Source organism: Anticarsia gemmatalis, chromosome 5 (assembly GCF_050436995.1).
Source record: "Anticarsia gemmatalis isolate Benzon Research Colony breed Stoneville strain chromosome 5, ilAntGemm2 primary, whole genome shotgun sequence".
Classification (NCBI taxonomy): domain Eukaryota; kingdom Metazoa; phylum Arthropoda; class Insecta; order Lepidoptera; family Erebidae; genus Anticarsia; species Anticarsia gemmatalis.
Window position 1 is genome coordinate 1,086,867 of NC_134749.1, and position 11,472 is coordinate 1,098,338.

At 36.6% G+C, this 11,472-nt stretch overlaps 2 protein-coding genes across 2 annotated transcripts; one reads left to right on the forward strand and one right to left on the reverse strand.

Moving 5' to 3' along the window:
- Positions 1-466: 466 nt before the first annotated feature.
- On the reverse strand, positions 467-8,584 carry Sec8 (exocyst complex component secretory 8). The gene is made up of 17 exons (XM_076114035.1): positions 8,409-8,584; positions 7,421-7,582; positions 6,861-7,030; positions 6,346-6,499; positions 5,976-6,099; positions 5,566-5,723; positions 5,223-5,437; positions 4,960-5,056; positions 4,504-4,663; positions 4,013-4,148; positions 3,663-3,824; positions 3,088-3,391; positions 2,688-2,819; positions 2,205-2,357; positions 1,636-1,788; positions 1,175-1,360; positions 467-718 (listed from the first exon to the last, which is right to left on the reverse strand). Exons 1-17 carry the CDS (start codon positions 8,463-8,465, stop codon positions 554-556), a joined length of 2,688 nt encoding a protein of 895 aa, XP_075970150.1. The 5' UTR covers positions 8,466-8,584; the 3' UTR covers positions 467-553.
- Positions 8,585-8,822: 238 nt separating this feature from the next.
- Positions 8,823-11,099, forward strand: Spindly (spindle apparatus coiled-coil protein 1 spindly). The gene is made up of 5 exons (XM_076114037.1): positions 8,823-9,633; positions 9,713-9,804; positions 9,887-10,001; positions 10,343-10,475; positions 10,795-11,099. Exons 1-5 carry the CDS (start codon positions 8,943-8,945, stop codon positions 11,054-11,056), a joined length of 1,293 nt encoding a protein of 430 aa, XP_075970152.1. The 5' UTR covers positions 8,823-8,942; the 3' UTR covers positions 11,057-11,099.
- The last annotated feature ends 373 nt before the right edge of the window (positions 11,100-11,472 follow it).

Below are 11,472 nucleotides of genomic sequence, written 5' to 3' on the forward strand. Positions count from 1 at the left end.
TTAACTGTAAGTTAACATAATGTCTTTCTATACAATCTTATAAAATACTTTATTTATAATCGATAACATTTCTAATATTGCTAAGGCACAAAAGCTTTATAATAACTGAAACCGATATACCAATAGAATATTAAAATTAAGCGTTGATTAAATAATTCAGCAGACATAAAAAAAACATGATGTAGGTCTGGAACCGTTCCATTACAAGTAGGTACTACGCAATAAATATCGCAATCGGGCTTCATCTATCTTAAATTCCTTCAAATGTTGATTTCGTTTAGGTATAATTAGATATCAAAAGAGCAAACCCGTGGGGCTTGTTAGATACGGTGCATCATACAATGTACACTAATGTACAGATGGATCCTATGTGAGTTATGTGACCATCAGTTACGAGATGGTTCTTCGCATTTTCGTTTTATACCCATAGAGTCGCCTCGCATCGCTAGTTACGTATAACAACAGATGAAAATAATATCAGATAATGTTTATTCAATCCAAAAGCAATAGTAACATTCTCTTATCTACATCACGGGTATCGGCTTTCTCAGCTTTACACAGTAACTCCAACATGTCCTAAGGCAGCTGAGAGCTGTTTCAAGTGCACTCTCATATCAGACTGAGATATACCGCGACGATTCTCGATCACTTTGAATGCGTTCAAGTACTCCAGTTCTGTGAATTGAGCGCCTTTCTCTCGCACTGATGTTATTATTTCCTGTAAAATAAATTACATTTGAATTTGTGGTAGTTTTATTCATATAGAAACACCTTTAGTTATAGCAGTAATAGTCGTTTAGTATGAGACACAATCGAATTCGATTGTGTATAGAGTAAGCCGCCTTAATTTTACAAAATCAATGTTGTGTGTACAGCTACAATGAATAATTCTAACGGTGACCGAAGAAATTGTAAGCAAATCTTGCAGATCTGAGAGGTTACTACCACAAAAATAGACAGTTAAATAACCGAAATGATTTTAGATCGGAATGAAACTTTTATTTTGAATTACTTACTAGGCGTAATGATTAATAGGTATATTAATCATTACGCCTAGTTTTTTTTTTCCAGAAGGGACATAAGTGCCCTGATCTAGTCCCTCTTATTTTTCGAGATCCAGCCGCGGGACACCTACTAGGGTTTATCTGTTATTTATATAGTGAAGAGCACGTACCTCGGGCGTGCAGGTGAGCAGGTGCAGGTAGGCGTGCGCGCGGTGCAGGCCCTGGTGCGACAGCGCCAGCGCCGCCAGGCAGTGCTGCAGCGCCGCCAGCCGCGCGCCGCCGCCGCGCCCCGCCTCGCCCTGCCAGCGCCACACCACGCCCGCCGACATCATCTCGCCCACGCCGTTCATTATGTACTGCGGACACGACACTCGTTAGTCTATACTGTAGTAAAATATACACGAAAAGGTTGTCACAGTAAATGCACGGAGACGACCTAACGCGAACACGCAGCAGAAGGGTACCATTTCAAAATGAAACGGGAGGCCAAAAAATGCCTACAATTATTTAATTTACTAAGATTTATATTTTACACTGTGCACCAAATTAAAGTTATAACATGAGCTTAAAAATATACTGTAAATTTAACAAGGCACTGCTTTAAGCAACCTTTACAAGTGTAGGTACTTACCGCAAGTCTATGAGGCGCAAGAACGTTATGCGCTTGTTCGTGGAAGGCCAACAGCGCATGGGCAAGGTGTGCAGCGCCTCCACCCTCTTCGCCCTCAGCACTGTCTTGAGACCTGTCCTCTTGACCCAAGTAATGGAAGCACTCGATACGCATCTAAATAAAATCAAATAATATTAGGTCGGGGAAAAAGTCTTTTCGCATTATAGTATGTACGAACTTGTAATAAAAAAAAACGTGTGTTAATTATAATTGTGGTTAAAAAGAATACTAGAAATTTTATATTATAGTTTTTGAAATTTTACATACACTATAAACGATGGAAAATAAGGTAACCCAATCAACGACTCATGTTTTTTTTTCTTGTTGTTCATACTGGCTGAATGTAAACTCTCACTGACCTTAGTTAGATGAAAAAAGAAAATAAGAAAGCATATTTGAATTATTTTTGTTCTTTTGGCGGCAATTAATATTTGCTCTTTTGTTTATTTTAGAAGTTTAGTTGTATATGCTTTTTGTTTTATTAGTGTTTGAATTGAATTATTTAAGTGAGAAAAAAAAGTAGTACATACCTCTAAATGTAGAAACAGTAGACATTTGTGTGAAATCTCATCAAATATCATGGCGGCGGAAGAGATGTCGTTGAGGAATTTGTCAGACAGTTTTACTGAACCAGAGCCGCTCAACATTGAGGGCAGACCGCGAATGTTAGTGCTTATCCAGTCCTGAGATAAAAGTAACAAGATTGTAAGTATTATTATATGACGTATTATACATACAAATACAAAATTGTGATTATTTTGTGTGATTATTTTGTATTCTTTTTCGATGGTTAAGTTAGAGCAAATGTAGGAAAAAAGTTTTTAGCTAAGTATATTTATTAAATAAGTTCACCAATACTTATTGAGTAGTGGTAAAACTTATGTGTTGCTTTTGGCATTTACTAATTATCTGATAGATAAATAAATGAAATGTCAAAAAATGTACGAAGATTATAATTAACAATGGGAGATTTTTTTTAACATATTAAATCAATTTTTAGCAACACAACTTACCATTGTTTCGCAGAGTACAGCGAGATCCGCTAGTGTGTTAGTATCGGATATAATTTCGTTGCGTGTGACGGCCCCGTCACCTAAACTCGAACCTAGGATTTCTGCTTCTCGTTCGTACGCTTGTTTTAGGTCCTTTAGGGAACAATAGAAAATTATTTAATTGGCTGGATATTGTTGTAAATTTAGAGTCAAATATAGGTTACTTTTTCTTTAGATTAATTTTTTCTATTTATATTTTTCGTTATTTTCTTGTTATTTTTATAACAATACCGTTATTACATCATAATACATCGTAAAATTCTTTAGAATCTTTTTATTCAGAACCACTTCTTTAAACCGTTTTAAGAACAATCGTGCCACGTGTAAGCTTTTGGTTAGTACTGCAACTTGCGTTACTTACATCGGCACTATGTTTGGCATCAGGATGTATGACGGCCGCCCAATTGGGGAGGGACTGGAGAAAGCGCACTATATCATCATCTGCTAGCCACTTGGCGGCGCGGCTGGTGCCTCCGCCGGTAGCACCGGGCGCCAGGCGCGCGTGTGCGGCGCGCGCGTGAGCCGCGAGAGCTGCCAGTGCCGCGGCCGGGGCGCGGAGGGCCGCCGCTCCCCCGCACGACCCACAACGACGAGCTGCGCGGGCGGCTGTCCACGCCGCGTGCCAGCCCGCGCCCATGCATGTGAAGATCACGCGGTGACGAGACCTGGTTAAATACGTACGCATTATTTAATACTTCATTCTTTCTCTCTACATTCTTCATATATTTTTTTAATGCAAATGCCAATGCCTGATATGAAAATAATCCAAAAAATGTCGAAATACATTCTAACAAATAACGATTTATAACCGCAAATAATAATGGAAAGAAGGAATAAGCGATCCCTTGTTGACATATTGTATGGCTTAAATATTAATAAGACCTCTGCTGTATTTTACGTAACCTCATTAATAAATAGGTATATAATACAACTTACGGTATCTTAGTATAAGTGAGTGTAGGCGGGCCGCGCTCTCGCCACGCGCTGGGCGAACGCATCACTTCGTCGATAGAAGCTCGCGCCGCAGACGCTAGACGCTCGCTCTCGCCCGAACGTACATAGTCCGTGATAAATGCACGCAAAGAACATTCACCACCACTAAAACAATAACAAAAAGTTTCCATATAAGTACATCAAGCGCTAGAAAATAAATTATATTTTCAAATATGAAAGAGTCTTAGCAACGCAGCGTCCGGAAAAATACATAATATAGGTACTATCTCCTGTGTTTCTCAAATATAATCATTAGTTTAAGGGTATGTCAATAAAACACCTCTCATACATACACAGTAACAGGTTCAATTTCAGCACACAACGCATGTAATGCGGGCAGCACGGCGTGTAAGTGCGCCGGGTCCGGTCTACATACTAGCGGGTAGCCGTGTCTACGAGCTGATAGACTAGGCGATACTGCCGGTGGTCCTGGAATAAATAACAAAGTAAGAATAATGTGGTACAAAAATAATTGTATCTTAGTAAATTATGCTAGTCGATTATTGTATCTCGCATTTTAGGTTGTTATTAAAACCGTGCTTATAAGTAGATACCAGTCAATTAATACGGGCCTAAGAGCGAGAGTGGTTAAATGGATGATAATATGTACGAAATAGTACAAAAACACGGTCTGTGATGTTTGGGATAAGTCTGTGATTTTTTATTGAATTTACAGTAATTGTTAAAGTATGATAGTCAGTAGAACGACTATTTAACAACTCGCAACATCAAATAATTGTAAAAACAAGATATCACCTAGTTGTAAAGAACAAGCAAAACGTACCAGATAACTTGAAAAGCTTGGTGCGCCTGCGCTGCGGTCGTTTCTTAGCAAAGTAATCAGTGAGCCTGAGCTCGGCGGGTCCATCGCTCGGCGCCACAGACCTTTGAGCTGCTAAGTTCACACTCTCAATCTCTAAGTACTCGGTTAGCAGCAGTTGTAACTGTAAGAAAAATAGTAGTTTTTTAATAGACTTCATGTAACTCTTTTAATAAATCGATGAGTACCTACTAAGTACTAATACAAAAAATGTTTTGATGAAGTATAGTAATTATAAAGGGATCTATTTTGAAACGTGCACGGGTGCGTACGTGAACGTTTGAAGTTTAAAAGTAAAGGATTTTTTTGACAAAATAATTGAATATGTTAATTAGGACTGTTAGAGGTTATCTTAAAATGAAAACTGTTTAGTAAGGAGGTTTCTTAAATTGATACGTGATTTTTTTTTATTTAACTTACAACTTGCTGAACAGCGCTCCAATAATGTTGCTCTGTGTGTAAACAGGAATCAGATAGACGATATTTTTGTAACGATGCTTTCCATAGTTTTAACAATCTGAAAAAAGACAAAGGTGAGCCATAACATTGTAAGCAGAAATAACAAATAAAACATAATGAATTTCTAAAAAACGCTGGTTAGTTTGACACAAGTCATTGTGACTCATTATGCATATTTTTTTTAAAACAAACATTATTCTTAGATTCGTATTGTTCTCACAAACCTTTTGTTCCTAGTAGCGCACGCTCTGAACTCTTCCCCGAGACTACTAACAAGTCTAGCCAGCGGTCGTCCCGTATCCGTCACTCCTTCACTCTCGGGTATCTCGCCATCCTCCTCGCACTCAGCGTCTGCTTCCACTTCGCCTTCCTCAATAATCCGACGAGATACCGAGTCTATTACTTCTAGAAGTTCGTTTTGGATTTGACATTTGAATTTCTGAAAGAAAAATTAACACCCTTTCTTTTTATATCTATTGAATAAGCGTTCGTATGTGTGTAACATGCAGTTATTAAACGGGGCTTAAAATGGTTTGCTTAAAGTTGTATGCAAAATATTGTTCTTACCTCTGTAGCTTCCTTCAGTTGTTCAAGCACTCCTAAAGCCTCGAGAGATATCATGACGGTGGTCTCGAAGGTTTTATCTTCTTCAGACAAAGAGGCTTCGAACTCAGGAGTCACCTCTTGTAAGTACGCATCTGTTACTTCTTCGCTCTTTGTCAGTTCTGTAAGTTAGTAATTACTTCACAAAATGGTCGTTTGGCCAGCTTTAGCTAATTTTACTTTTTTGTTCATTGAGATTATGATGAATGAGATTGAATTATGCTTTGTTGATGTTATGCTTATGTTGTTGATGTTATGCTTGGATAGATTTTCGATCTGTATAAATGAAGTTATGAGCTGATTTGGAAGGCTAAAATACACAATACCTAGCAATGGGTCAGTAATAGGTTTTATTACTAAGTAAAACGACTTACCAGCTAGCAACAGTGCAGTCCTTCGTCTAGCGGACACCCGCCGCGACAGAGGGGCGCGCTCGTCGCGGTACACGGCTTCACTCAAGCGTCGTACTATTACTTCTACTAACTCACGTTTCTTAGCCTGCAAGCAAAATAATTTTTATTTCGTTTATCACTGTCGAGTTACTCGAGTATAATTTAATTATTGGACTGTTTTCACACTAGGCTAATTTTTGTTTAAATAACGTTTTAATAGCAGTCTGAGTGTGTAGAACAAACATTCACTTTTAAAAGTTAAGTATTGTCAAGCTATTAATGAAAGACATGCTTTTACAAAACCTACATGACCCAATGTTATAATGTAGTCATGATAGTAGCAATTAATGACCTGTAAATGTTGTCTAGTAGCGTTGAGCGCGTCGACATGCGATAGCGTGGTGTCGGCCGTGTCCAGCGCCGCCTTCAACGTATGAGCGGCCGCCAACACTCGTCCAGCTGACAAAGATTCACGAGTCTCTCGCTCTGATACTACTACTCGTTCACTAGAGGTAAAGAAAAAACACCACCATTTTCAAGTTATACACAAGTTATAGTTGTTACAGACACACCAGAAATTAGTTTCTCAGGTGACATAATAACATCAGGTAATATCATATGAGTACCTAGCTTTTTGATAATTTGAAAGAATTCATGAAAGTCTTTGATAAATAAGTAGGTACTTATTTCATATTGTATGTTCCACTAACATAGTATGCTCAATAATTATAAAGTAATCTGTAGACTAGTTAGATTTCAACTTGTGATAAAGACAGTACTGAAATTTTTAGCTGGTGGTAAATTCTAATTGACAGTAATAATGCAATGATTTAGAGCATAAAATGTATTTAATAGTAATCTACTCACATATCAGTCAGCATCTGTAAAGCATAATGATGTGTCCTAGCATCAGCCCATAGTCTCTTCAAATCATCTCGGCGGAGGCGCAACAAGCCGCGACAAGCTCCCAATCTTGCAACTACAGCATCACAGTGCTGACCCCATACTGTTAATGCGGATACTACACTGCTGAATTTCTGTGGTGGATAAAAAAAGCGTGTTAAAGATATTATAATAGGTGCAGAGATATTTTAGCACTGAGCAAGGATCTCTTCCTAAACCAGGGAGGGGTTAGGCTTAAATTCACCATGCTAGCCAAGTGGGGGTTTGAAACTTCAAGATTTGGGTCCTTACCCATTATGTATGTATGCTTCTAGATTACAAACAAATTGCAATATTCCAAAAGAAGACATTAGAAACAACATAAATTGATGCCAAGTTTCACTAATGATGTTTGTAAAAATAATGATGCAACTTGGCTGCAGTTTTTGTGTTCCTTCATATCAAACAATTATCATCATCACATCAGTCATGTGAATCAAAACCATTAAAAATTCATATTTATGTGGTACATTAAGATGACTTACTTGCATAACTTCCATAATCTCCTGTGCATGAGCGGCGACCAGCTCATCAAGTCTTGCATCACTCTTCTTATACTCCTTCTCTAGTTTAGCCCTCTCTTTCTCTCGCTGTTCATTTGTCTCACTCGCTGAGAGGGTGCGGATCACTGACATAAGCAAACCACTCTGGAAATTCACATGTGTATGTTCAACTTTATTTGAGTCACTCATTATATTATTTTAAATTGGTTAGTATAAACATATATTGAGAATAACACGTTTTATTATTGTTTACTACAAATTCTCAGTTGTCAGATTTTAAACATTTTGTTTATTATTTTTGAATATTAATAAGAAATATTCTTTCAGCAAGTAACTTTTCATTCAAAGGCATCTTATGTGTTTGTAATCTAAATCTTTGATGCTTTCTGTCAATCATAGTATTAATCTTATAGACCCATGTTGATAGTGTCAGATAAATGAAGATTCTGATAAGATTGATAGATACATCTGACTCTCAGTTAGTGTTTGCAGCTACTAGTGGTAAGGTATTTACTCTATTTACTCATAATAACTATGAGTATAATAAAATTCACGTTAAATCTTAATAATTCTTGAATGTTTTAGATAATAAGAATGTAAGTGCTGTGCTGTAATGACTTTACCACATAATTTTTTAGATTCATTGTAATTTTGTGTTCGCTTGAAGAGCTAACTGTGTATATCTACGGTCGTAATAATTAATACTCTTATCATGGGTACCTGTTCAAAATCTCTTTCCAAAAGTTATATCACTATGTTACAGTTAACACTATGTGACCACAGATGCCGATGTAAAACACCGGATTTTGTTCAAGTCATTCAATATAATATCAATAAATAACCGTAAAACATAAATTTTATTAGATAAAAGGCTGTAAATTCAGGCCAGTAATCTACAAAACGTAGAAATTCCTTACTTTATCGTTTCTAATTTTCGGCGACATGATCGACACTGAAACAAAATACTCACTGTTTCCTTTCCTTGTTTAACCCCCCGTGGGGGTTTAGTAGGAGGAGGAGAGGACATTATGGAGGAAACTATTTCAATATATTCCTATATTTTTCCTTATTTTGATGATAAAGTTAGATGCACTCCGCCCCTTACAACAAATCAAACGTCACTTGACTTTGACAACTGTGACAACAATTTGGTCGTCCAGTAATTACATTTTTTGTAATACCAACTTCTTTCTGTAAGACGCCATACATAGTGCTGTTTAGTATCGACAAACTTGTAAAAAGCTACCTATCACTTACTTTCCTACTTATTAGTTTATCTATTAAAAACAATAATCAAAATATCACGCTTTTTAGTATTATAGGTGGGTGCTAAAGCTACGTTAAATTTTAAGACTGAAAATTTAATGTCAGTCCAGCAATAAACAACTGTTACGTCAAGTATAGAAATTCAAATCAAAAAGTTCGTTTTCAACAAGTTTTCATTGTGTCACGATTTACTACTTCGCTTTGTTAAAACTTTATTTTGCTTCTATGTGCTTCTAAAATGGATTACTCTACGATCAGCAACAAGACTAACTGTACAGAAGTTGAGGAATTAACAAACGGTGAGCTGAGTGAACGGTATTACATTCTCAAGAAACAGTACGACAATCTTTCAAGCAACTATGAAGCGACAAAGCAAGAATTACACGATACAAGACGAAGCTATCAAACAGCATTGGATGTACAAAGCCATTTGAACGCAGAACTAGAAAGTTACCAGGCAGACGAAGCTCGCCGTAAAACAGATCTGACTTCTAAAATAACATCTTTACAAGAGGAGATTTCTCAGCTCCGAGAAGAGCGTACAGAAGTTTCCGAGCGTCATGCAGCTGAGATAAAAAAGTTTGAAACTCAAATTCGTAATCTGAAGGAGGAGCAAGCTATAAAAGTCCGGGAAAGTCCAGAACGGGATAATTCGGAGATAGAAGAATTTAAGAATGTCGCGAAGACTGCGTTGTCTGATGCGGCTGCAGCGAAAGCAGCACTTGACGAGGCGAGGATCGAAATAGCATCATGGAGAATAAAAGCAGAGGAGTTGATCAATGAAATAGGGGAGATGCGGGCAGCAGCTGACTTACGAAGGGAAGAAATGAGGGCAGCCAATGAGAGAGAAGCTACAGCCCTTGCTGAATTAGCTGAAGCCAAAGCTATGCTTCATCAATGCACTGTTTCCCAAGACTTGGAACCGCATGGTATTTTTATTTATAACTTACAAGCTTTTCTTGCTAGAATGATGATGAGGTTTGTTAACAAATGTTTTGCGTATTTCAGCTGCAAAAGGAAACTCAATATTTGCTGAAGTGGAAGACAAAAGGCAGGAGATGGCCAAGAATCTCATACAAATGAAACAAACTAATTCTAGGGTAAGTTATTACCAATTATTTGTGATTTTGAACTATTTTTCTCTTACATCAATATTAAACAACATGACATTATTATTTTCAGTTAAGAAGAGAACTAGCAAATAAGCAAGCAGAACTGGATTCCTTGCTGCATGAGAAACAAACTATTTGGGAGCAGCAGGCAGGAGCATCGGCTCACTATGACAGAGAACTTATTGGTAAGAATAATGAGCATTAAAACTTTGTGCTAAGTTTTACCTCTTCTGGATAAACCATCTATTGATGATATTATCACTGTCCCATACATTTAGCATTACCAAACTAGAGTTGACAGAGATAGACAATTAAAATTGAAATTTATTTTATGTATAAATTTGCACTACTGCCACCTGATAGGTTTTATAGATAAGAATATATACTAGCAATCTTAATTAGAAAAATCCAACCATACAGTATTTAACAGAGTCTGGGAACTTGTTGATCTTGTGGAAACAATCATATTATTATTCATAACTAATGCTTGTAGCAGTCTTCTCAAATGTTGATGTTTTGTTTACAGAAGCATATGAGGAACGCATTACCCAATTACAGGGCGCGTGTGAGAAACAGCGACGAGAGTTAGCGCGGTGGTTTGGCAAGTTGGGAGAACCTACTGCTAATGGCTGGCTGCCTGGAGTCTTGGAGCATTTGAAGTAAGATTATTTCAGTTTATGCTATAGTCAACAAACAGCGTTTTTTCTGTATGTACTTACGAAAGGACAAAATAATGTGGAATTCTTAATTATGATGTAGCTTGTTCTTTCGTCTTTTATTTGTAAGGTGTAAAGAATGCAATGGTAAATAACAATTTCTTTTTAAAGTTTATAAAGAGAGTACACTCACTAGGAGTATTCACATTTTAATGTAGGTGTGAATTTTAAAGTAACTACCAATTTGTAAATTGAATAATGTAGAAGGCAATGAACTAAAATTTAAACTGACTCAGCTAAATTCCTATTATTTTGATTACAGATCGGAATGCGAGCAACTCCGTGCCGAAGTATTATCCCGAGGCGCCGCGCAACTAGCAAGTGCAGCTCAAGTCAGAGACCTGCGCAGAAAACTCGCTCTCCTAACTGCAAATTCTACCAAACAACGAATATCATCCCCTGCAAACAAACCTGAACTAAACGGGGAACAAAATAAGACTGATATTGGCATGCCCAAAGTTGCCATACAAGTTAAAAACAAACCTACCCCTGAAGATGTTAAGAAAAAAGTGTCATTCAATTGAAATAAAATAATGTATTATTCTTTAAACATTTATTTATAAACGATTAAGTTTGTTTTAATTTAATTGTGCATATTTCAATCCCTGTTTCTACTAGATCGGGATTTTTAAAAAATGTTATAGAGAACAATAATTGCTAAATGCAAAACTTACTAGAATAAGCTCTTAAATTATGCGCAATTAATTTCAAATAAAATTACACAGTAAATATTACAGAATCAAAAATAATAAACTATAATTTAATACACAATTTACTAAATCTATTTCGGTAGTTGTTAATATTTAAAACATTCATCATACAGTATTACCTCATTTGCTTCAACAAAACTATATGTAGGTGTCAATTTGTATAAATTTTTATTATAAATAAATATTCTAAATATACTGTAATTCACACATTCATCATAATACTTAAACAA